The 22,881-nt window shown below is 62.4% G+C and overlaps 3 protein-coding genes across 11 annotated transcripts; 1 reads left to right on the forward strand and 2 right to left on the reverse strand.

Moving 5' to 3' along the window:
- The first annotated feature begins 1,960 nt into the window (after positions 1 to 1,960).
- On the forward strand, positions 1,961 to 10,584 carry TCEA2 (transcription elongation factor A2). Its single transcript, XM_077117628.1, has 10 exons — positions 1,961 to 2,221; positions 4,908 to 4,970; positions 5,323 to 5,428; positions 6,964 to 7,045; positions 8,199 to 8,329; positions 8,532 to 8,588; positions 8,687 to 8,841; positions 8,929 to 9,075; positions 10,114 to 10,185; positions 10,376 to 10,584. Exons 1-10 carry the CDS (start codon positions 2,150 to 2,152, stop codon positions 10,382 to 10,384), a joined length of 894 nt encoding a protein of 297 aa, XP_076973743.1. The 5' UTR covers positions 1,961 to 2,149; the 3' UTR covers positions 10,385 to 10,584.
- Positions 10,585 to 10,971: 387 nt separating this feature from the next.
- Positions 10,972 to 17,199, reverse strand: RGS19 (regulator of G protein signaling 19). 8 transcript variants are annotated; one of them, XM_077117653.1, is made up of 6 exons: positions 16,565 to 16,883; positions 14,186 to 14,283; positions 13,908 to 14,041; positions 12,639 to 12,713; positions 12,136 to 12,370; positions 10,980 to 12,057 (listed from the first exon to the last, which is right to left on the reverse strand). In XM_077117653.1, exons 2-6 carry the CDS (start codon positions 14,213 to 14,215, stop codon positions 11,866 to 11,868), a joined length of 666 nt encoding a protein of 221 aa, XP_076973768.1. In that variant the 5' UTR covers positions 14,216 to 14,283; positions 16,565 to 16,883; the 3' UTR covers positions 10,980 to 11,865. The 8 variants fall into 8 exon arrangements, with proteins under 8 accessions (XP_076973749.1, XP_076973754.1, XP_076973748.1 ...); XM_077117635.1 differs by lacking the exon at positions 16,565 to 16,883 and adding an exon at positions 16,050 to 16,248; XM_077117634.1 differs by lacking the exon at positions 16,565 to 16,883 and adding an exon at positions 17,142 to 17,199 and having other exon boundaries at positions 10,972 to 12,057; positions 13,908 to 14,283.
- A 3,181-nt stretch (positions 17,200 to 20,380) lies between these two features.
- On the reverse strand, positions 20,381 to 22,124 carry LKAAEAR1 (LKAAEAR motif containing 1). Of its 2 annotated transcripts, XM_077161771.1 has the most exons (5): positions 22,066 to 22,124; positions 21,450 to 21,616; positions 20,814 to 21,229; positions 20,571 to 20,693; positions 20,382 to 20,492 (listed from the first exon to the last, which is right to left on the reverse strand). In XM_077161771.1, exons 2-5 carry the CDS (start codon positions 21,583 to 21,585, stop codon positions 20,436 to 20,438), a joined length of 732 nt encoding a protein of 243 aa, XP_077017886.1. In that variant the 5' UTR covers positions 21,586 to 21,616; positions 22,066 to 22,124; the 3' UTR covers positions 20,382 to 20,435. The 2 variants fall into 2 exon arrangements, with proteins under 2 accessions (XP_077017880.1, XP_077017886.1); XM_077161765.1 differs by having other exon boundaries at positions 20,381 to 20,693.
- Between the last annotated feature and the right edge of the window lie 757 nt (positions 22,125 to 22,881).

Consider the following 22,881-nt stretch of genomic DNA (forward strand, 5'->3'; position numbering starts at 1 on the left):
TTCAGTTGTATTGTCTTCAAATTTATGGATCCTTTTTTTGGCCTGTTCAAATTTGCTGTTGAATCTGATGAGTTTTCATCTCAGTTCATTTCTGCTTGCTTCCTTTTAATAATTTCCATCTCTTTATTTTGTTAAGACAGTGTTTCCTAATTTCCTTTAGTTCTTTATATTGGGTTGCTTTAGATCATTGAATATATTTAAGACAGTTGATTTTAAGTTTTTGACTTTTAATACCAGTGTATGAGCTTCTTCTGGGCTGGTTTCTGGCAAATTCTTTTTTTCCTGTGATTGGGTCATACTATCCTGTTTCTTGGTGTTTTTAAATTTTCTGTTGAGAACTGTACATTCTGGGTATTATCTTGTTATAAGTCTAGGAACATAGTTCTCCCACTCTTTTGGGATTGCTAGTTTGTGTTGTTGTTGTTGAGACTGGAGCTGTCAACTTGTGACTTTTCTAGACAATTTTTACTCCCAAATGGTTATGGAAAGGGAAAAGAGGGAGAAAATAAGTACTGCCTCTTTAAACTCCTCTGCCTGAGGTGGGAACTTTAGGTGCTTCTGAGTCAGACCCCTCAGTGATCTTAAGTAGTCGATCAGGAGCTGTGATCAGGGATTAGACCACACAGGCCCGGATTTTGGAGGCTTATTTCCCTAGAGTCTACCCTGGCACCAGCAAGCTGTACCAGGAGTCCCCATGTTGCCTGTCCTAGACAGGGGAATGGGAGCTCCTGCATGAGGGTAAAATTCACTGATACTCATTCAATTTACCAGCCTCTTCCTCCTGCTCTTCTCTGGATGCTGCACAGTGTTCCACTAGACTCCAGTGTTTTAAAATAGTTGATTTGAACAGTTCTTTTCAGTTCAGTATTTGCTTTGTGGAGGGTCTGATTCCTGGAACTTCCTACTCCACCATTGCCCCACACTCCTCCATGTTTTTCTTTTCACTGTGACTGCTGAGAGCTGGGTCATATATCATTAATGGCACTGAGAACCAGGGTATCTGGGAGCATCCTCCCCAGAATCGTGAACACTCCTGCAGACCACCCTGGCGTCTGCATTGCTGAGGAAGTGGCAGGCATCTAATATGGACGCTGCCCCTGTTGCCCCACCACCACCCCCAGCCAGGTCCCGACCCTGAGCATCTGCTCTGCAACCACAGGCACCACGACTCTAACTGCCCCATCCCAGGCTGTTCTCAGTGCCTGACATCAATCACGATTCAACCTGCCAGAAGCACTGCAAGGCAGGTACTGTCCTCTATATTTCACAGATGGGGAAATGGAGGCACGGAGTGGTCCAAGGACGGCTGGAGGTGTAGAGCTCGGGATTCTAGCCCGCCAGGCTGACCCCTGAGTCAGCAGCCTCCAGCTTATGCTTGCCTCCCGGACGCCCCCAAGCTGGGTCTTGGAGAGATGACCTTCTGAGTAGCGGTTGGGGTCAACCCAAACTGAGTCTGGGTATGACGAGGGAGAACTTTCGGGCAGAGGCAGGCCACCCGGGCGGAAGGGGTCTCTGTGGTGGTGGGCCGGTCGGGGGGTTTGGTGAGCAGGGCTGTGGGGTGGGAGGTTCTGCTGGGTCACCCGTGTGAGGGAACGGGCTCGAAGGCGCCAGACACAAACCCAATACTGCCGGACCCCCGCAGAAGCCTCAGAGGCAACGCAGGGGCCCGCGACGGGGCGTAACACGGCCCCCGACCCGGGACCGGCGGACCACCCTCCAGGGCCCGGCCCCTTGCCCTGCAGCCTCTGCGTTCCCTGCAAACCCCCGGGGCTGACGCGGCCCGCAGCTCCTCCTCGCGGTGGTTTCTGGTACTGCGAGTCTTCCGGCTGGCACGGGCCGCGGCGACGGTCAGTTTCGGGACTACACTTCCCAGAGGGCTGTGAGCGCGCGCGGGGCAGCTTGGGAGTCGTGGTCCGATGCAGGGAGCGCGCGCGGGGCGGACGGGCGCGGGAACTACGCGCCCCAACATGCAGCGCGGCGGCCGCGGGGTTGGGTGTTTGAACCGAAGGTCTCCCACCCGCGGCGGGGCTGCGCAGGCAGCGGTGGGCTGGGAGTCGCTGCGGTGTGGGAGGCAGCGGCTATCGGGTTGGGGTCCCAGTCGGGCTGCCGGGACTGGTGCGGCGGGCGCTAGGGCGCCTTCCCGGTGGCGATGATGGGCAAGGAGGAGGAGATTGCGCGGATCGCCCGCAGGCTGGACAAGATGGTGACCAAGAAGAGCGCGGTGAGGGGCGCGGGCCGCCAGGAACCCGGGACCCCCGCCCCGTCGAGGCCCCGCCGTCCGCGCCTGGGGCCCCGAGCGGCAGGACGAGACCCCGTCCCGGCAGAGCCTCGGGACGCGGGGAGACCCCCGCCTCAGTCCGAAGCCCCCGCCCGGGGCCACCTCTGCCTTCAACCCCGCGCCCCCGGCACTGACCGCGATCTGGCCCGGACCTTTTCCCGTGAACCGCCGGGCCGGAATTCAGACCCCTCCCGCCACACCAAGACCCTCAAGCCTGGGCTGTGACCCCCGAGCGCGGGCCAGTGGAAACTTTCCTGGGGTTGCCCCGCCCCCCTGGCCTTCCTCCCTTCCTGCCTGGATGGCCTCTCTGGCTTTAGATCTCCCCCTCCTCAACCCTGGTTTGCAACTCAGAGCTTCTCTCAGCCCAGGTTCCCCATCCCTTTTCTCGCCTCCGTCTGAGCTCCTCACTCCCTTAGCCCCTTTCCCCGCAGCTACCAGTGCCTCCCCTAGGTCTTCCTTCTCATCCCTTTTCACAGGCCAGAGGCCTTTCCAGGCAGCGACCCCCTCACCCCCATCCCCAAAGTCCAGGTCTTTAATAAACGCTCCCTCGCTCCCTTAGCCAGAACGCAGCCTGCAGCGACTTGGGGGGGGGGGTCGATGTGTAGAGATCTTCAGGCTGAAGCCTGTGGGCTTTTATAAGACCCCCGAGGACCCACCTGAGTCCTTTGTTACTCGGAGGCACAGTGCCATGGCCGCTAGGATGGCCCAGGATGCTGGGGTTGCCCCCAGGAGGTCACTCAGGAAGCATCCTTGGTGGGTTGCACCTGCCCACAGGGTAGTGGGGAGGGGTCACCGCGGTCCTGCCGCAGACAGCAGTGGCACTCTGCTCAAGAAACATGACCTATTCTTCCTTCAGACTGAGCTCCTGGGGGCGGGGCCTCTGGGGTGCACTCATGGGGCGCCTCCAGGGGTGTCAGCTGCGGCTCTGCTCTCAGGCCTGACCCAGGGGGTGAGTCATGGGCCTGAGATACCTGTGTAGACCTCCAGGCTGGTTTGGGAGAGGTTTTGGGTAGGGTTGAGTCTGGATCTCGGGTGACGGGTTCTGGGCTGGGGTCTGCCTGGGGATGCATGGGGAGGGGCGGCTCCCACTTGGCCCTTCACCCAGTCAGAGTTGGGCCTGCTCGGGCTTTTGTCCTGGGGTCTGTGCGCAATGTGCGTGAAAGGACCAACAGAGAGCCCAGGCGAGGCTGAGCCTTGATGTAGCCATTTCCAGAAATGACTGCGGGACGAAGTCGCTTCCCCTGGTAAAGGAGACAAACAGGATAATGCCCAAGCTGGGTGTGTGTGCCAAAAATCACGGGACCCAGGGAGGGCGCACTGAGGGTCGTGTCTAGGTGGGAAGCTCAGTCCTCAGAAGATGGGGAGAGGGGCGGGTGGGGGTGGGGGGCTCCACCCGTCAGAGTCTGCAGCTTGCCTAAGCGTCTGAAGTCCCTCCGGAGATGTGGGGCTGTGTTTGGGGAAGCCAGAAGTCGTTGCCGCAGCCATGGCTCCCACACCGACATTTTTATGCCTCCTCTGGTCCCCAGGAGACTGGTTGGGGATGAGTGGTGGGCGGGGCTGTCTGTCCCTTCCGAAGTCACCCCAGGGGTGGGGCCTGCTGAGCAGAGAGGCAGCCTGGGGTGGGGGTGGGGAGTGTCCAGCTGAGCCGCCCACCCCCCCCCCCAAAGCCTCTAGGCTTCAGGACCTCTTAACTCTTATTCCCTTGGGTGGCTGGGTTGTTGATCCCTCAGGGGTCATCCCTGGCCCCCTGCCCTTGTCTGGTGGGGAGAGACATGTCAATATGGGATAAAGTGATGCATCTGGAGGCAGTCAAGTAGGGTGGGCACAGGTTGCAGTTTCAATAGGAAAAGCCTTGCTTAGGTAGTGTCATTGGAGCAAAGATTTGGAGGAAGGATAGAGGTGAGACCTTTAGTACTCCAGGGAGGCGTGAAGGCCCTGAGGCATGTGGCTTCCGCTTAGCTGGGACTGGGAGGGACTCTGCGCCTGAGTGCTGGCTGGCAGCACCAGGGGTATTGGAACAGAAGAGCTGAGGGGATGCATCTGCCAGATTGGGGGCAGGGTCAGAGGAGGAAGACCCATGGGATCATGGCCCAGGTGAGGGGTGGAGGTGCAGAGCTGGGCCCACCAGATCAGCCGATGCCACTGAGGGTTTGTCCTGAGCAGGAGGACATGCCCCTGGTGGGGTCCTCAGTAGGGAAACCCACAACCTCTGCCCAAGACATGGGGACAGGTGGGTGGAAGACACAGGACCACACCTACCTGGGTTGACTGTTTGTTCCTCTGGGCTGGCCATACTGTCCCCTGAGATGTGGCTCTCAATCACCTGCTGGGAGGTGCAGTGCCCCACAGATGCTCTTCTGGGCCTCTGTGGGGTCTAGATTAGAGAGTGATGTAAGGTGGTTATGAGGAAGTTGTCAGGTTGGAAGGCTGGGCTGGATTGTCCTTCTCATTCCTGCCCCTCCGGGCTGATGAGAGGCACTTTGCAATGTTGGTCACCAGGTGGAGGGTCCCATTTCCTTTTGGCCTGGGCGGCATGTAGATTCTTACTGCCTGCCCCCTCCTGACTCCCCCTGCCCTTTCCACTGACCTTCCTGAAGGCCGCTTAGTTGAGGTCCCCTTCTCCTTCCAGGAGGGGGCAATGGACCTGCTGCGTGAGCTGAAGGCCATGCCCGTCACACTGCGTCTGCTCCAGGTGAGTCCCTGTGAGCCCAGGTGAGTCCCTGTGAGCTTCGCTGAGCTCAGAGCTGGGGTGGCCTGCAGGGTACTGGGGGGCTGGTCAGGGCACCTGGGCCCGCGGGCTTGGCTCTGTCCTAACACATGTTTCTGGGAACTTCTATCCTTTCATGGCTTCTCGGCTTCTTAGAGCTGAGCTGGCAGTGTCCTTGGCAGGGGCTGCTGAGGGGGCTGTGGGGGCCTGCTGAGGCTCCAGGTCCCAAATGGATGGGGAGGGACTACTCTGCCGTTGCCTGGGGGGCCGTGGGGCTGTGTGAGGCGGGATAGCCCCCAAGAGGCCTCCTTACGCCCCTCCCCCACCTGCCTTGCAGTCTACCCGCATCGGGATGTCCGTCAATGCCCTGCGGAAGCAGAGCTCAGACGAGGAGGTCATTGCTCTCGCCAAGTCGCTGATCAAGTCCTGGAAGAAACTCCTAGGTGTGGGTCAAGCATCCATGAGCCTGGTGGGGTCAGGGGTACCCTGAGAAGCACTGGCTTTCAGCTGCTCAACTTATGTTGCCCTTGGCCATTTGTTTAACTAGGAGGTAGGGAGAGGAGTCGGGCAGTGTCTGCCCATCGCTAGAAGCCTTCCGTGGCCTTTGGGGCCATCTGCAGGGTGCCTGACATGCTGCTGGCATCCGTGCAGAAGGGGAGCAGAGGTGGGGGCTTAGCACTGGAGGACCAGCAAGGCCAGTGTCTGCAATGGGAGAGAGAGGGGACTGTGTCCGGGCCGGCAGGAGGGACTGGTGCAGGTGACCAGAGGCAGTGGTGTATCGAGTGGCCGTGGCCACTGCTGAACAGTAAGCCCTCTTGGCGGCAGGATGGGGGTGAACGGGGTGGCTGGCAGTTCGGTGACCAGGATGGAGCCATGTGGGGAAGGCCTGGGAGTAGGGCAGTGACAGAGCCTGTCCCAGGAAGTGGAGGCCTCTTCAGCGGTGGCTCAGACAGGCAGGGTTGTAGGAGGCCTTGGCTAGCATGTGTGTTGCATGCTACACATGCATGGGGGAAGCATGTGTGTTGGGGAGGGAGATCCAGAGAACAAGGAGAAAAGGGAGTCAGGACAAAGACTGGCTGATCAGCACTGAGGATAGTTGAGGAAGAGAAGCCCTGGCAGGGCCGGTTCGAGATGAAGGTCACTCGCAGGGAAAGGCACATGGGATGCCCCGGGCTGGGAGGCTGGGCAGACAGCCTGCCTCTTCCTGAGGCCAGCAACAGTGATGCCCCCCACCCCGGACAGGCAGGCAGCCCCCTGTGAACGCTGGGAGGCCTTTCGCCCTTCCCAACTGCCCCCTGACTCTGTCCGCCAGCCCCTGCAAAAAGCACCAGCATCGGGCTCCCTCTGTCCTGCAAGCCGTCGGGCTTTGTGTGGGACAGGTGCACTGTGCCTGTGGCTGGGGATAGTCCTCATCCGGGGATGGGCACTGGGGCCCTTGCCCCAACCATGGCAAGATCCCAGCCCCAGCATGGGCCCTAGCATGGCTCTTCAGGGGCTCAGGGAGGTGAGGGTGGCCACAGTCCGGCTTGCGTGCCGTGGTCCTCCACTGCTTGGGCCCAAGTCCGTACACACATGGCCTCCCCCCACCGTGCAGCAAGCTGCTGCCTGGTGGACCTCTGTACACTGGGGTCAGGCGCTGCCAAAATGGGCAGCTGGGGATGGAGTGGGGAGGGAACACTTATGGGGAAGGGGTGTTGGACAGGGGTGGCAGAATCTGCTGAGGCTGACAGGTTGCTGAGAGAGGGTCCCTGCAGCAGCCCCTCGCACCCCCTGGGAGTCCCAGCATGCCCCTGACACCTCCTGCCTCCCTGACCCCCTGGCAGCCCCCCTCTCACCCCTCGCCCAGGAGCCCTTCAGCAGCTCCTCTGGCCTCCTGGGGGGTGGTTTGCTTTCCTCTCCTAGCCTGGCCCCATCTTCTCCTTTGCCCTGATGACCCAGTGAGCCTCCTGCCCACCCCCCCTCATTCTGTCAACTGCAGATGCTTCAGACGCCACTGTCCGGGAGCAGAGGACTGTACCCACTCCATCCTCGAAGGACAGCCCTGGAGCCAAGGATCCCAGGTAGTGTGCTACGCTGCTTTGTGGTGACCAGGCCAAGCTGGGAGCGCCATGCCTATTTCCTCTGCAGGAAAGGGGTCCTTCAGAGGGAGCTCCTTGTGAATAGGGTCTCCTGCCAGGAGGCCACGTGGTCAGCTGGCCCCTTTAGAACTTTCCTCAAATGTTCCTCTTGACATGGGGCCTCTGGGCCTGGCCCCACCTGTGACCCTGGCTGCTGGCCCCCTGTGTTGAGCAGATGTATGTCTGTGTCTGCATGCGAGCTGCCCTTTCAAGGTGCCGGCACCTGTGAGCCCCCCCTGGTCAGAGGGGCCTTGCTCCAGCCAGTTCCTGTCCTATTCTGGCTGTGGCCAGCTGGCCTTGGTGAGCTCCCCCCAGTGCTTTCTGGAGAGCGAAGGGCTGGTCGGGTGAGTGGGCAGCGGGGAGGATGCCGGGACCACCTCATTTGCGCACCTGCAGCTGCTCCCCTTGGGACATCCTGCTTCCTGCTAGCTTCCTGCAGGTGCTGGGGGACACGGCGCAAGGGCTGGGCTGGGCTGGGTAGCTGCAGCCTGGCCGTTCAGGCCTCTGGAAGGAGGTGTCCTTGCCTGTTTTATTCCTGATGGTTGGTCATCTGTGACAGCAAAGCTGGTCTTGCGGCCCCTGAGCCCGTTCTACTGCAGCGGCTGTAGGTCGTTGCCTCTTGCTGACCTGGCAGTGATGGGTGTTCCTGGGCCTGGGCCCTGGGCCCTGACGGTGGCCTGAATGCCCACGCTTGTCCTGGCCCGTGGTGACAGTGGTCTGAGGCCAAGCTGGGGCTAGAGGTGTGTCCTCATTTGGGGACCGTGGCCCTGACCCACTGGGGCTGTGGCTGCCCACGTGCTTCCTGTCCCACACCCGGGCCTCCAGGTCCCACTCCCTCTGCTCCAGCATCGCCTGTTGGGTGAAGCTCCTGTCTGGGGTGCAGACAGGTATGTGTGCAGTGAGGTCCCCCTGGGTGTTGCTCAATCCTCAGGGTCTGTCAGGTCTCACCGATGGGTACTCTGGCTGTGATGCCAGCTGTCCTGTGAACTGCACCCCCAGCTCATGTGGCCCCTCTGGTTTGGAGGCTGTCCCCGGGCCAGACCCCAGGCTGGGGGTCACATGGGCTGTGCATGAACCCAGCGGCATGCCCCTGCAGCCGCAAGAGATTGGAGCCCCCCAGGATGCCAGCGGCCCCCCGCATCACCACGTTCCCCCCGGTGCCCGTCACCTGTGACGCCGTGCGCAACAAGTGCCGAGAGATGCTGACCGCTGCCCTGCGGACGGACCGTGAGTGCCCAGGGCCGGGGCTGGCTGCCCGCGAGGTGTGCTTCTGGGGGGCCTGGGGAGTCCCTGCCCCTTCCCCAGCTCACGGCTGCCCTCCTGGAATTGGAGGCCGCTGGGGTGCTGGGTAGGCAGAGGGTGGCAGGTGAGATGCACGGACTGCAGGGATAGCGCCCTGTGTGGCCGCTGCTGGCGGCTCCCCTCATAGACGACCACGCGGCTGTTGGTGCGGACTGCGAGCGTCTGTCAGCCCAGATTGAGGAATATATCCTTTGTGCAGGGCTGGGCTCCTGGGGTGGGGACGGACAGGGGCCTAGAGCCTGCAGCCAGGCCTCAGATGGGACCAGCCTTGACTAGTCACACACATCTTCCGGGATGTTGGGAACACACACATGAAGTACAAGAACCGCGTGCGCAGCCGCATCGCCAACCTGAGGGATGCCAAGAACCCAGAGCTGCGGCGCAATGTGCTGTGTGGGGCTATCACGCCCCAGCGCATCGCTGTTATGACATCGGAGGTGCGCTGTGGGGAGGGAGTGGGGAAGGGGCCCCTGCAAGGGGCAGGAGGAGTGCGGGTGGGCTGAGCCCACGGACCTTCGCCCCAGGAGATGGCCAGCGAGGAGCTGAAGGAGATCCGCAGGGCCATGACCAAGGAAGCCATCCGTGAGCACCAGATGGCCCGCACGGGGGGCACGCAGACTGACCTGTTCACCTGTGGCAAGTGCAAGAAAAAGAACTGCACCTACACCCAAGTGAGTGTCCGCACACCCATGCACACCTGCACCCGGGCGAGCCCCCCCACACCCATACCCAGGCAGATGCCTCACACTCACACCCAGGTGAGTGCCAGTACCCGGGCGAGCACTGCCACACTTGCACCTGGGTAAACGCCCCACACCTACACCCAAGTGTGCACCCTACACATCTATGCCCAAGTGAGCACCTAGTGCAGGTGTCCTTGGGCATCAGTTTCGCTCCACTGCCCACAATTTCAGCCATTGGGGAAGGTCTTGGCAGGTGTGGGGTGGGTCATGCCAGTGGCTTCTGAGTCAGGGGCCAGGGTTCCTCCATGTCGGACCTTGGTGTGTCTGTGCTGATCGCGGCTGGGCTGGGGTTCCCTTTCGTGGCATGGACAGTGTAGGTGTGAGCTTGCCGGGGTGGGTCCCCACCTGAACCAGGGAGTGGTGGTGACCTTCAAGGAGCTCCTTCTAAGGCCCCCAGGTACAGGACACAGACACCGCATGGAGGGTGTCCCCAAGGCATGGTGGAGGGTGCTGGGCTGCCTGTCTGGCTGCTACTTAGGGGCCTGCTCAGCCCAGGCCCGTCAGGACTGGTGTCGGGGCATGAGTGCGAGGTGCCTGCCTGCCCTCGGGCCTGTGAACCTCCCTCATTCTCTGTTTGGAAGTGAGTGCACCGCAGCCTGTCCCCGGAGGGGCCTCAGTGGTTAGATGTCTTCTTCCTGACCCTCTGGGAGGTGCCCCCATGTGGGACATAGGTTCCCTGGGGCAGGTGCCCACGTCTCTCAGACCTGTGGGTATGCTGTGGGGCGTTGTGCTGGCCCAGCGATGGAGTCTGTCCTGCCAGGCTCATAGGCCTGGGAGTTGCCTGGACTGAGACTGGCAGGAGAGGCTGGGGCCCGTTCAGGAACATGGGGGTCTCTGGGCAGCCTCAGCTCAGGACGTCATGGGGCCAGGCTGCAGAGAGAGCCTTGCCCAGAGGCTGGGCCCCTGAGGCGGCTCTGGGGCCTGGCTGGGGGTCTCCTCTAACTATCACTCCCCCTTCTCCCCCAGGTGCAAACACGCAGTTCCGATGAGCCCATGACCACCTTTGTTGTCTGCAATGAGTGTGGAAACCGCTGGAAGGTAGTGTACGCGCGGCCGCTCCGGGTTGTCTTTGGTCAGCAGCCATGGCCTGTGTGGTGCCTGGTCATGTGAACAGAGGTTCCTGCCCAGCCAGCCTCTTGGGCGCCTTGAGGTGGTGGGTGGGCATTCTGAGGGGGTATCCAGTCCTTGGTCTTGCTGGGGTCACAGCCTTGCGTCCCAATTCTTGCAGTTCTGCTGAACTCTTGGTCACCCTGCCTCAGCCTTGGCTGACCCTTGGTCTGTCCTCCTGCATTCTGCCAGACACAGCTTCTCTGAAGACACCCCCCGCCCCCTGCCCTGGCCCTCCCCAGAGGGCACACGCCCTGTCCTCACCCCCATTCTGCCTGCTGTGCAACTTTTCCCCTTTTTCCAGATCTATTAAATGTTTTTTTTTTGCCACCCAGCTGTCCTTGTTGTCCTCTTAGGCCATGCCCGGCTCTAGCTGCCGGCTGGGCCTGCCTTTCATGCCTGTTCCATCTCCTCTACTATGGATGCCCCCCTGCCCAGGTTTAGGCAGCAACTGGAGGAGGTGCAGTGGGTCACGGTGCCAGGTGACAGTGACGCCTGATGAGGACAGGAGGCTCTGCCCGGCGCGCCTGCAGGTGAGGGTGGGTGCTGTGTGCATAGCACAAGTGTGTGGGGTGTGCGCACCCTTAGAAGGTATACATGTGGTGGGGTGTGTACACGGGCACTGGCTGCCTCCATCTGGATAGCAGTGGCCAGCCCTTGGGGGTACAGCCTCTGATACCTGCCAGGGGCTGTGCCCTCCAGGCCTATGGTGGCACTGTGGGACTAGTGTTCTGCTCAGCTGGAGTCCATATGTTCTGGGCAGGGCTAAGCAGAGCCTGCCTATGGAGCCTCTGTTTAAAGAGTGGTGAGGGTCAGGAGTCTGGGATGTGTTTGGCGGGGCAGAGCCCAGGGCCAGTCTCTACCTGGCAGAGGACACCCAGAGCCCCTCTTCTGGGCCAGGCCATAGGGTTAGGGGGCTCCAAGAGGCCCTAGCGGGCAGTGTTGGCCCTGGAACTGCTTTCTCCTTCTCTAGCCCTTCTGAACATTGAGTAAACAGACTTTGTTTAAAACACATCTTTGATAGTAAGACATCCTATTGGGCAGAAAAATGGAGATAAATATTTCTCTTTTTTCTTTTGATAAAACACGTAAAGTAAGGACGTTTCTAGCTGTAAAGTTTATGAGTTTATAAAATAGAAATCAGGGTCCTGTTGCCTCCACGCTGGTTCTGAGGTCCCAGATGTGATTCCAGGGTGTGAACAGCAGTGGTCTGAAGGTCTCCATGTGTGATGAAATAGCTGGGAGCAGCAGTTCTCTTCTCGAAGGCATTTCTCAGGGCCCGTGACTGCTGGGGAGGGGTTGGGGGTGTGCTCCTGGGGCTGGTGGCCCCCAGGTGGCCTCCAGGAGGGAGCCTGCTCCTGCCCTGCAGGAGCCTGGCGAGTACCTGGGGCAGGAAGGGAGGAGCTGTCTGCGCTCGGACACCCTCACTCCTGCCCCTTGGCTGGACCTTGGAGCATGCACGCGAGGGCCTGGGGCTCCTCAGGTGCAGGCCTGGCCAGGCTGCCAGAGCCCTCAGGCACCTGTGAACCTGCCTAGAAAGGGAACCAAGACTCTGCCCTGGCAGGGGTGCTGGGAGTCCCGAGCGTGTCTGTGCTGCCCAGGTGGGTAGCTCTAGGCCTCAGATGAGGACTCCGAGGCGCCCCTGTGCAGCAGGGCGCGGAAAGTGGGTGAGCCCAGGAAGCGGGGGTAGGAGTCCCGGTGCATGAGTGTGTAGATCTGCAGCTGTGCGTCATCGAACGTGTGCGCAGATGGCTCCTGCATCTTCTTGTTGATGCCCTCCCGCACGCGCGAGTCCAGGCTCACCTGGGGGACAGGTGGGCTGTCATGAAGGCCACACCCCACCCTGCCCAGCCATGCCCAACCCGGCCAGTGGTTGCGCACCTCCTTGGGGGAAAGGATGGACACATAGTCTGCGTAGATGAGCCGCGCCTTCTCGTCTACCACGTGCTGGTTGGCCTCGGCCTTGAGCTCCTCGCAGGCCAGCCAGAAGAGCATGTTCTCCTCACTGTACTCCGTGCGCAGGAACTCGCGGAAAGTGGCGCGCCCAGCTGGGCTGTGCATCAGCTTGTCAAATGACTGCGCCCAGCTGCGCACCTCCTCGGGGCTTGGAGCCACGCTGCAGGCACCAGGACCAGGTCCATCAGGCCTGTGAGGCCCACATTTCCTGTGCCTGGACCCACCCCTAGCATGCAGACGCTTGCACGCATGCATACCTGCACACAAACACATGAGAATGCCCACACAATGCATATCTACATGCTTGCACACACACACACACACACACGTGCACTCACATATATGCACACCCACATGCATGCAAACACATGCATATAAAACCCACACACATGCACACTCACATGCAAGCACATGGGCCTTGGACTCACCAGGCTTCACAGCTGGGCAGGGGCTGCAGTTTGGTATCCCGAGATGCCCGCCATGCTCGCCGCCGCTCCTCGTTCCTGATGGCAGAAAGAAGGGGGTGGCTGCCCTTGGCTTACGTGGATACCATGGACGCGGGCTCAGCACATGGGTAAACAGACATGTGTGAACATACTACACACACAGGAAAACGTGATGTGGTGCTTGGCACATGTAAACCCGCTGTAGAGAGGGGCATCTACTGGAGTCCCTGCTCCTTTCCCAGTGTGCTCTGTCCCCCTCCCTCTCTCCATCCCTCTGGAATCCACCTGTCCAGGCTGCTGACTGCCACCACCTGCACCCTCATTGTACTTCTTTGCAGGGTTTGAGGTGGGGACCCCAACTTCTTGCCTTTGGGGGCCCTATGTGCTCACCTGCTTGCCCTCGGCCCTACCCCTTCCCCCAACTAGGCCTGTGTGCAGGTTCCATCCACTGGGCACTGGGGCTCACCTGACTCTCCCTGGGGAGTCCTCTCTCCCGCATCTCCCTCCCTCCCACACAAGAACCATCTCCCAAGCCCATGCCTCCCTCAGAACTAGGCCAGTCCCTCTTCTTGTCCTCCCATCTCCCTCCTGCCCCCACCCCTCAGTCAGAGCTCCTAGCAGGCCCTTGTCACCATGAATCCCCATCCCTGCTGCCACCTGTCCTGCTGTCCTTCCCCCCAACTCTGGCCTGGGCTCAGGCCTTGGTTTCTCACTGGTCATCTAATCCCACTTTGGGTCCCAGCAGCCCTCGGCCCACCGAACACCTAACGGTCCCAAAGCCCAGACACCTCCTTTCATCTGGAGGCACCACGTCTGCCCTTGCTGCACAGCGCTCCCTCGCCTTAGACCCTGTGCGGTGGACCCCATGCTGGAGTTTTCCCCTCGTCCTCTCAGGGCTGCCATCTTCCAGGGCTCTGCTCACACCCCCCTCCTCAGAGGGGCCCCAACAGCCCCAGGCCCTCTGTGGGATTCCTGCTTGCCTTGTTCTCCTCGGAGGACTCCAGGCCCAGCCTGGCTCACACCCCGACTCCTGGAGGGGCCCTGACCACTGGGCCCTGCTAGTAGTGTGTGTCCTGCCTTCAGAGGACATGAGGGGCTGGGGAGCAGGGCCTGGGTGCTCTGCTGGCTGCTTGGCTCACTGGAGCATAGGGAGGGGAACCTGTCCATGAGGCTTGACCCCACCCCAGCCATTGCACCCTACGCCTGTACCCCAGACCTACCCCTCCACACTCACCCCCAGCCCACACGTACCAGGAACAACTGCAGCAGCAGCACCAGCACAAACAGCAGGGGTTGCGGCTGGGGGCAGCCGGGGAGGCCACTGGGGGGCCCGCATCATGACCGGACATTGAGGGGGGCTGGTCCGCCTCCTCGGGCCCTGTATACTGGGGGGAGGGAGCACTCAGCCCAGGCCAGAGCCCACTTGCCCATTTCCTCCCACCTGCCCACAGGGGGCGACACTCCCTAGGGCATGAGCCACCCACCCAGCCTGAACCCACACCCCAGCTCCCCCGGGGGTGGGGGTGCACCTGCTTCTCAGCCTCATGTGGGGCAGGCATGGATGGACAGAGGGGTTCCCCCAGGCTCCGTGGTGCCAGCTCCGGGACCCTCACTGCAGCCTGGGGGTCTGGGGAGAGAGGCAAGGTTCTGATTGAGGGCTGAGACCCTGGCCCCTGTCTGCCCTCAGGAGGGTGCTGGGGGAGGGAGTGTCTCTCCCTTGCCAAGCTCTCTGCCCCATGGAGCACCTGCTCCTGTCTCCCATTTCCAGACCCCACTCTGCCCCAATGGGGTTGTGAGGGGTCCAGGGTGAGTGGGGAGGGGTCTTCGGGCCCCTGACCCAGGCTTTACTCCAGATGAGGTCCCCACAGGCAGTTCTGGGGCACCCCCACCCACTCTGGCCTGGGAAGCCGGAAGCCTGGGTTCCTCTTTCTTGGTTTCCGGCTCACAGCCCCACCCCAAGGGGATGGGGGCCCTTAGGTTGATGGTCGGGGTGGTGGTCACACATTCGGAGCCCCCCTTACCCAGTGCCCTTCATCTGGGGTTTTCTGCCCAGAGTGGGGTGGGGATAGAGTTAGGTGGGGCTTCTCCACAAGAGTCCTATGTGCCCAAAGAGCAGGAGCAGGCTGGGCCTGCAGCCTGGAGGATGTGAGGGAGACTGGGGCTGGATTTCCCGATGTGCAGGAGGTAGAGCAGGCCGGGAGGCTAGGGGGCCCTCCCGAGGGGGGGGGCAGGTGGCCCCTCAACCTTCGCGCTGGCCCTGCCCGGCACGCTCCCTCTTCCCCGCCCCGCCCACGGAAACCGCCGTGGCCCGGGCGCCCATCTTCGGCAGTCGGTGCCACGCGGTCCCTTCGCTGGGGAGGGGGTCTCGGCGGGGGACACGCTGGAGGCGCCGCGTCCTGCCCCGCGTGTGCGCGGCCCCTTTCCCGGCGCAGAACCTCTGCCTGCGCCCCCAACGCAGGGAGGGCTCTAGGGGTGAGGCCGCCCCCAGTCGCGGGGAACGGACCACAAGTCCCAGGTCCGCTCGCGAGGCCGAGGCCCGGCCAATCAGTGCCCTGGAGGCAGTTTTGAACGCCTCCCCCGCGCGCGCCTCGCCCCAGGTAGCGCCCACCGACCTCGGCGCTTCCGCACAGGCCGCCCTGACCCCCAGACCATCTGCTAATCCAGCGGCCAGGAAGCTCATGACCTGGTCCACTTTATTTTCTCCCCGCCCAGCCGGGAGCTCATGGCCCTGATCCCTGGTTTCCGTAGCTGTTGGCACGGAGGGTCTCCCAGGAAGGAGAGGAGTGGAGGCCCCAGCACAGGGCCGGCCACAGCTCCGCGTCCACCGGCCAGTGCCTGGAGCTCACACGAAGACCTGGGCGCCCTGCTCCCACCGGCCCTCATCCCCTGCCCCGCTTCCCCTGGGATCTTGAGGGCCCCCCTCAAATTGCGTCCCACAGCATCCCCGGCAGCGGAGAGACAGAAAGCACCCCGTAGCACGGCTTTCTCTTGGGGTCGGGTTTCTAGGGAAAGGAAGGGGAGTGGCAACCTGAGGTCTCGCTGCTGTCCCCTAGACAGGGCTGTGACTTCCCCAGAGCCACTCTTCCTCCTCTGCCCACGCTCCTCCGCCCCCCGTTCTCTGAGGGCCCCAGTCCTTTTCCCTCCCCCAGCACCCTCACGACTGTCTCCCATTCCGCTGCCCGCTCCAGACACTTCTGAAGTGGAGGAGGGGCCTGTCCTGGGGTGCAGGCCAGGATGCTGGGGGCCGAGTTTGGTACAGAGGTGGAGGCCACGCCCCTTCTTTTCAATCCCTGGATCTGGGTCCCTGCAGCCCGTCACCCGGACTGGGGCCCCACGCCGTGTCCTCTTGGGGCTCTGGGCATTTCTGTCTCTGGGGGCGGGTACCGGCCTGACCTAAGGTCCCCCTGCCCCTCACGCTGCGGTTCTGGGGGTTTGGCCCCCAGTTCTGAGATAGGAGAGTCTTTCTAGACGGCTAGCCTGGCCTCTGGGGACAGAGGCTCCCTGGGGAATCGTTGCCGCTCCGCTCCTCAGAAGGAAAAAGAACGTCCGTCCCTGAGCCTGCCCAGTCCAAAAAAAGAATAAGAAAATGTGACAATCCCAGAAAAAAATGCCGTAACCTTTGGTGGGGGGGGGGGGGGGACGACCGAGGGCCCGATTCCCACCGCTTGCGGAACCAGCCGCCGCCCTCTCCTGTCCGCAGCCCTCCGGGGCTGGGCTGTGGGGGAGCCCCGGCCGGGTCCCTCAGCCAGCCGCCCGGCCTCTACGGCCAGGCCCCGCCTCTGGAGCGGTGGGGGCGACGCCCGGCTCCCTCGGGGCTGGAGGTGCTCTGGACCCGTCTCCTCCCTTACGACCCTATCCTCCAGCTTCTGACGACCCCATCCTCCGCTTAAGGAACTCGCCTCACTCACCAGCGACCCAAAGGCGGGGTGGGGGCGGGAGGGGCCAGGTTCGCGCGGGGCCCCACCCTAGCTGTCGAAGGGGCGTGCACTGCAGCAGGAGGTACTCAAGTCCGACGGCAGGAGACAGCCCTGCGGTGCTCAGGACAAGGCCGGCGCCGGAGCCCAGATCGGCTGGGGTCGGGGGCGCAGCGCCTCCCCTCAGGCGCCCACGGCTGAGTGGCTGCCAGATCCAACTGGGGTGGGGGCGGGGGCGGAAAGGGTGTCCCGCCTCGGCCCCTCCCCACCAGGCAGGCGGGGGGCGGGAGACGCGGAAACCTGGGTCCTTCCGGCCCCCACCTTTGAGCAATCACTTCCCCAGGCTCTGAGCTGCAGAAAAAGGGGAACCTGGCTACAGCGCCCCTCCCCCACGCGCGGGGGGTGGGTCCCAGTCCCGCCACGGCCCCGGGGCCACGTGGACCGGAGCCGGGAGTCCCCGGGGCACGGATTCGAGCGCCCGGTCCGTAGGTTTCTGGCCCACTGCCCCCGGCCGGGCATCGGGAGCGAGCAGGCCGCCGTTCCGGGGCCGCGCGCGCGCGCGCGCACTCACCGGTCGCGCTCCCGTGCCGCCCGCGCTACCGCCGCCGGCCCCGCGCGCTCCCAGGTCCCCGCCCGCTAGTCGGGGAGGGGGCGCGGGACGCAGTGCGCAGGCGCCTTGGCCTCACTTCCCCAAAGCGCGGGGCCGGGACTTCCTCGCGCGGACGGGGGAGGTGTCCGTCCGCCCCCGCCCCGCCCCCGCCGCCGCGCCCGCCCCCGCCCCGGGGTCCCACGACTCCACCGCCCCCTTCCCGCCCACCCAGACCAGCGCGGCACCTCAGCCCAGCGGCCACCTGGGATGGGCCCCGGGAGGTGAGGAGCTGGTCGTGGGGCTTCCGGGCTGCCACGGCCGAGGCGGGGGTGTGGCCGTGAGCCCCGCTCTGGAACCCGCCATTCCAGCTGTGGCCAGCTGTGGGGTGCCCACGACATTCCTTTCTGGTGCGAGGCCACCAACGAGAGACCCACCAACGTGCTACCCACTCTGGGAAGGGCTGTCCCATGGATCCCGGGGCCTTGCTCGCGCCTCTCATCGCCCAAGTCGGGTTCAGAAGCCTGGGCAGTAGGGGTTTCCCGCTCTGGCATCCATGGGCAGTGTGGAGCGGACTGTCAGAGGCCTTTCTTAGACCTCAGTGGCCCCAAAGTGTCCTGGCATTTAGAGACTGCACAGTCCCCTTTGCCATTGGTGCCCTTTCCTCTCTTTGGAGGGCTCTCCTCTTTTAGGCACAGCTGCGGGTTAAGTGCCTTATCCCAGAATGCTCTGGGCCCATGCCAGGGTGGCCCTGACCTTGCTCTGGCAATGGGTGGTGTGTCCGCGGTCCCGTGTGTGGCCCTGTTTCACTCACAAAATGCCTTCCAGTTGCACAAGTCGCGTGTGAGCACACTTTACAGAACCCTGGGTGGTGAAAGGGCCGTGTGCTCCTCAGTCAGCAAGTACTGTGGTCTCCTGTCTGCCAGACAGCCCTGGAGCCGCCCACTGGGTGGGTGACCCGGTGCTGCGCCAGAGGTGAGAGGGTGGAAGGGCAGGGGCTGCGGCACTCAGTGGCCTGGGGGCCTTCCGGGAGACTGGGAAGTGGCCATGGCTGAAAGAAAAGCGGGCCCAGGCCTGGGGGTGCTGGGCAAGTGCTCTGGCTCTTCCAGAGCTGCAGAGGTAGGGGTGGGTGGGAGACAGCAGCGAGGTCAGAGAATGAAGTGGGCCCTCAGTCAGGGCCAGGGTCAGCCTGGGGCCTGGCTGCCGTTGGGCAGCACCCAGCAGACGGCTGGGGCTTGCTTTGTTCAGACAGTTGTCCCAAGTGTCGGGCATCGTTTCTGCATTTTTGTGTATGAGGACATGATGGGGGCTTGGAAAAGACAGGCAAGTGCCTGGTCATGGTCTGAGACTGACCGCAGATAGTCGACCCTCCTCAGTGTCGTGCCTCTGAGAAGTGCGGGTGCAAAGGGCAGCGGGCAATGGGTGGGATCAATGCACTTCTCTCATGCCGCCCACTCACTCAGGCCTTCTCACCATTCCCCTAGCCTCCACCCCTCTGCCCTTTTCCATCCTTCCTGGTAAGTCCTCCTCAGTGTGGCTTCCTCTGGAAAAGGACCCCCTTGTATTTCCCAAGAGCTGTACTGGGTAAGATCACTCCCATATACCAATAATTTGAAGGCCACATGGCCGGTGATGGTGAAGATGGGACTTAAGTCTGGGGCTCTCAGGTTCCAGAGCTTCAGCCCCCAGTCCCTGTACTCATCACTTGGGACCTCGACCCTGCACTTTGCCAGCACATGGCACTTTCTGCAAGTCAGAAGAGCCCTCCCAGCAAACCCCAAAAAAGTGTCCTCAGCCACTTTCCCTAACTGCCTCCCCAGTCCTGGAGACTCTGTCTCACCCCGATCCCCGACCAGGGATGGGGGTCCAGGGGCCTCTGGGTGCTCACCTGAGACCTGGGGCAGGAGAACATTGCAGGAGCCCACTGTCCTGCTGGCACTCTCCTTGGGATCTGTGTGTCTGTCTCCGCCCTGTCCCTCAGCCGTTGGCAGGGATTGGGCCCATGCCTGCCTGCCTGATGCAGAAAGAACCTCTCCCCTATGGCACCCCCTTGCAACAACCGCGTGACCTCCATTTTTAAGGTGAAATGGGGCTCAGAGAAGTCTGAGGAGGAGGTGGCCAGCTGGGTGTGGCTGCAGGGAGGGTGCCCAGAGCCAGCTGTGTCCTGTCAGAAGTTGCCTCCCTTCCCCTCCCTGTCCCCTGCCAAGCCCACCTTCTCTACCTCCCTGACCCATCTCTCCCCTGTCCCTGCCCCTTACACTGTCCCTTCCCCATTTCTCCGGATGATGCTCCGAGTTCTCCTCTTTAGAGTGGCCCCTCCTTCCCAGAAGTGCCCCCAGTTTCTGAGCTCCCCACATAGTTCCGGGCTTGGATCCAGGCCAAGGCAGCAACAACCCCAGGAAGAGTGATGGGTTGAAGGTGAAGTTGGGAGGGCGGCTGACTGAGTGGGCAGAGGCACCGCATCCCTGCTGACCCCGTCGAAGCCATGATTGGCCTCTGGGGTGAGGTACTAGCTCTGGCAGGAACGAATGCCCCTTTGGGAAAGGGAGAGGGGACCAGGGGGAGCCCAACTGCAGCGGGGGCACACGTTGGGGGGAGCAATTGTCATGGCACCCTGGTACATCTGCTCAGGAGCTCGGAGGCTTTATAGAAGGCTGGCTTTTTGTCAGGGTGACCCTGTGCTCCACGTATGTGAATGGGAGGGACCGAGGGGTGCGGGAGGAGGTTCAGGATGGAGGCAGACCTGAGGGCCAGGCTTTCTGTCTGGCATGGCAGGGGCCTCACTGAGGGGCCTCTCAGTTCCCCAGGCCATGTGGGCAGCTTGTCTGAGGCAGCTTTCCAACTGGCCACACTTATGCTTGTGCAGTCATACCCCCTACCCAGAATGCCAACCTCCTCCATTGGATAATCTGTTAGTTGGGGTCCACTGGAGCCTCACTTTCTCTTGGAACCTGCCCTCATTTCTGGGAGGTATGACTGTTGCAGAATCAGGCTCTTGTCTCCTCCCCGCCCCCCATAGCGCCCCCATGGACTTGCAGGGCTCTGGATTGTTTGCTGGGGGGCAGCCCTGGGTTGGGGGGAACAGAGCTGTTCCTCTCCCTCACTTCATTACTTACCCACTCGCCTTTCCCTACTTTGCTGGGGGCACGGCTACAGCGGGTCTTTAGAGGCAGTGTCTATACTGTGCCCGGAAGGGAAAGAAAGAAGGCCAGAGGCAACTGGAGAGACAGGACTTTATGTGGAGCAGTGGGCACGGTCTGCTCTGCCAGGGTCAGGTCATCATGGGAAGATGCTGCCATTGGTCCTCTCCTCCAGGATGGTCTCCACACGCCTCCGCTGCGAGGGACAAGGGCTGGGGCCTGTATGCTGGGGGGCAACGCCCCCCTGTGCACTCCCTCCTGCACCTGGCGGCACCTCCTGGCGGTCCAAGGGATCGGGGACCCGCGTGGGCTTCAGCTGCGGTGGCAGGAAGAGCTCCAGGCGCACGGCGGCCCGTGCTGACTTCTGCTGCTGGATGAGGAGCGAGATCTCCTCCGCCTGGGGGCCCCAAGGGTCACTGGGCGGACGAGACTCATGGCCCCGCCCCTAACCTCCGCGGACTCCCCCGACCAGCTTGGACAGCCTCCGCCCCCGCAGGTGCCACGGGCCAGGCCTCACCCGCATGCGGGTGTAGCGCAGCCGCAGGGCATGGACCCGCCCGCCGGCCTCTGCGGCCTTGAGGACGCCCAGAAGCTGATTGTGGCGCTGCGCGGGCGGTTCCAGGGGCTGTGTCCATGTGCGCGGGTCAGGCATGCGGGCCAGCGGCTCCAGCGACTCGCGAGGAAAGAGGGACGTGGCCACACCCACGTCCTCCAGCAGATCCCCAAAGAGCAGGTAGCGGTGGCGTTGCGCGGGGCCCATGGCCGCCAGCTCCTCCGGCGTCAGCGCCCAACCTGGCTTGGGTGGCCTCGCCGCGGGCGCCTGCTTGGCGCGCTCCTCGCAGGGCCCTGTGCCCGGCACCCCCTTCCTGGATTGCTCCCGCGGGCGCTGGCGCCTAGCCTCCGCAGCCCCCTCTGGCGGCTGCATCCTCCACCCTGCCCTGAGAGAGGGCGCCCTGGTGTGGAGCCCAGAGGGGCCTAGCCCTGCCTGCTCCCCACCTGCTGGGCTGCTTGCTCCTGCTCGCCTCTGAGCTCCTGCTCGCCTCTGAGCTCCTGCAGGACCTGAGCCCCTGCATCTTTGTGGAAGGGGTTCCCGGCACACCCCCTGTCTCCAGCCTGGCACAAGCCCATCTGCCCCTTGGAAGAGCCTGCTCACCAGGCAGCTGGAACTTTCCAGCCCACAGGTGACTTGAGGAAGCCCTTGCCGCTGAACGGATGCTTAGTGTCGCTGAGAAAATGCTGGTCCAGACCTCTGAGTTGATGCCGGGCTCTGCCGGGGGTGGCGAGCACATGGGGTCCTGGGGAGGCCTTTCGGACCATCTCCTGCAAAGTGCTCACTCCACCCTCCATGTCTGCACCCACTATCAGCAGTTAATGGCATCCAACCCCCAACCCAGTGGCTGGGCTGATCTTTCTGCTCCTCACTGGCCCAGGGCCCTCGGCTTCTTATTGGGGTTTTGGGGTGGCAGGAGTGGAGGACCCTAGCAGAAGCTGGGTAAGCACTGACCTATATATGCAATGATGTCCCTATCAGTCTGGGGATGCAAGAGGCTCAGAGCTGAGGGGACACATGCTCGGGCAACAGGGCCTCCTTTCTCCTGGCTTGTTCCTTGCTGGGGCTGGAGGACCCCGGGTGGGGCTGTGGGGTGGAGGAGGGTCCACAAGGGCCACAGAGAGACGCGCCAAGGGTCCCCTCCTAGTACCGTACTGGGCCTGTGGCCGCCCCCTCGCCCTCTTACTGCCTCCCCCAGCCATCTGGGCCCCCACTGTACCTTCTGCCTTCTCAGGTGGGGGCCTTCACCTCAGCGTGGGACTCTCTGGGCTTGTTGACACGGTTGCCTGGCAACCAGACATGCCACCCCTCCCCCAACCCAGTGGGGTGGGAGGCACCTTTGGAGGGGCACCCACAGAGCGGGCTCGGGGTACTCGGAGACCTCCCTGACCCCTTCTGGGGGGCTATGGGTCGGAGAGAAGGTGACTGTGGGCTCTCGGGGGCTGGCCTGGCCCCTCTGGTATCCCAGAAGCAGTTCTGGGGACTGGGGCCTGTGTCCTGGCTTGAGGGATCTTCTGGGACAAGGTTTTGGGGGCTGGGAACCCGGCTAGCACGGTGAGTCCCTCTGCCCCGGCCCCGCAGCCCCCCTCAGTGTCACTGCATGTGGTCACAGGATGAGGAAAGCAGGCATAGCTCGGGACCCTTCACTCTGCCAGGGCCAGTTTGGGGTCCCAGGCATTCCCCAAGACCAGACCAGGTTTCGGTGAGCCCTAAATCTCCAGGTTCTGAGTCCTCTTTTTCTGTAGTGTCATCTATTTCTGCATTTGTTAATTTCACAATGTATTTATTTTGTGACTGAGTTTCCCCAATTTGTTAATTCAATACTTTATCTATGTATTCTCAGTTTATTCTATATTTCATTAACTCATGTGCACGGAAACGAGAGCAAGTCCACCATAGATGACCACACCCATCTGAGGCTGGGGCTGGCTGGGCCCGCAGATGTGCTGGAGGAGCCCCTGGGAGGCTATCCTGCTTCAGGGGACATCTCTGCTGAGGCGTGGGTCTTTCTGGCCCTGGGATTCAGAAACTTGCT

This window comes from Tamandua tetradactyla, chromosome 1, assembly GCF_023851605.1.
Source record: "Tamandua tetradactyla isolate mTamTet1 chromosome 1, mTamTet1.pri, whole genome shotgun sequence".
NCBI lineage: Eukaryota > Metazoa > Chordata > Mammalia > Pilosa > Myrmecophagidae > Tamandua > Tamandua tetradactyla.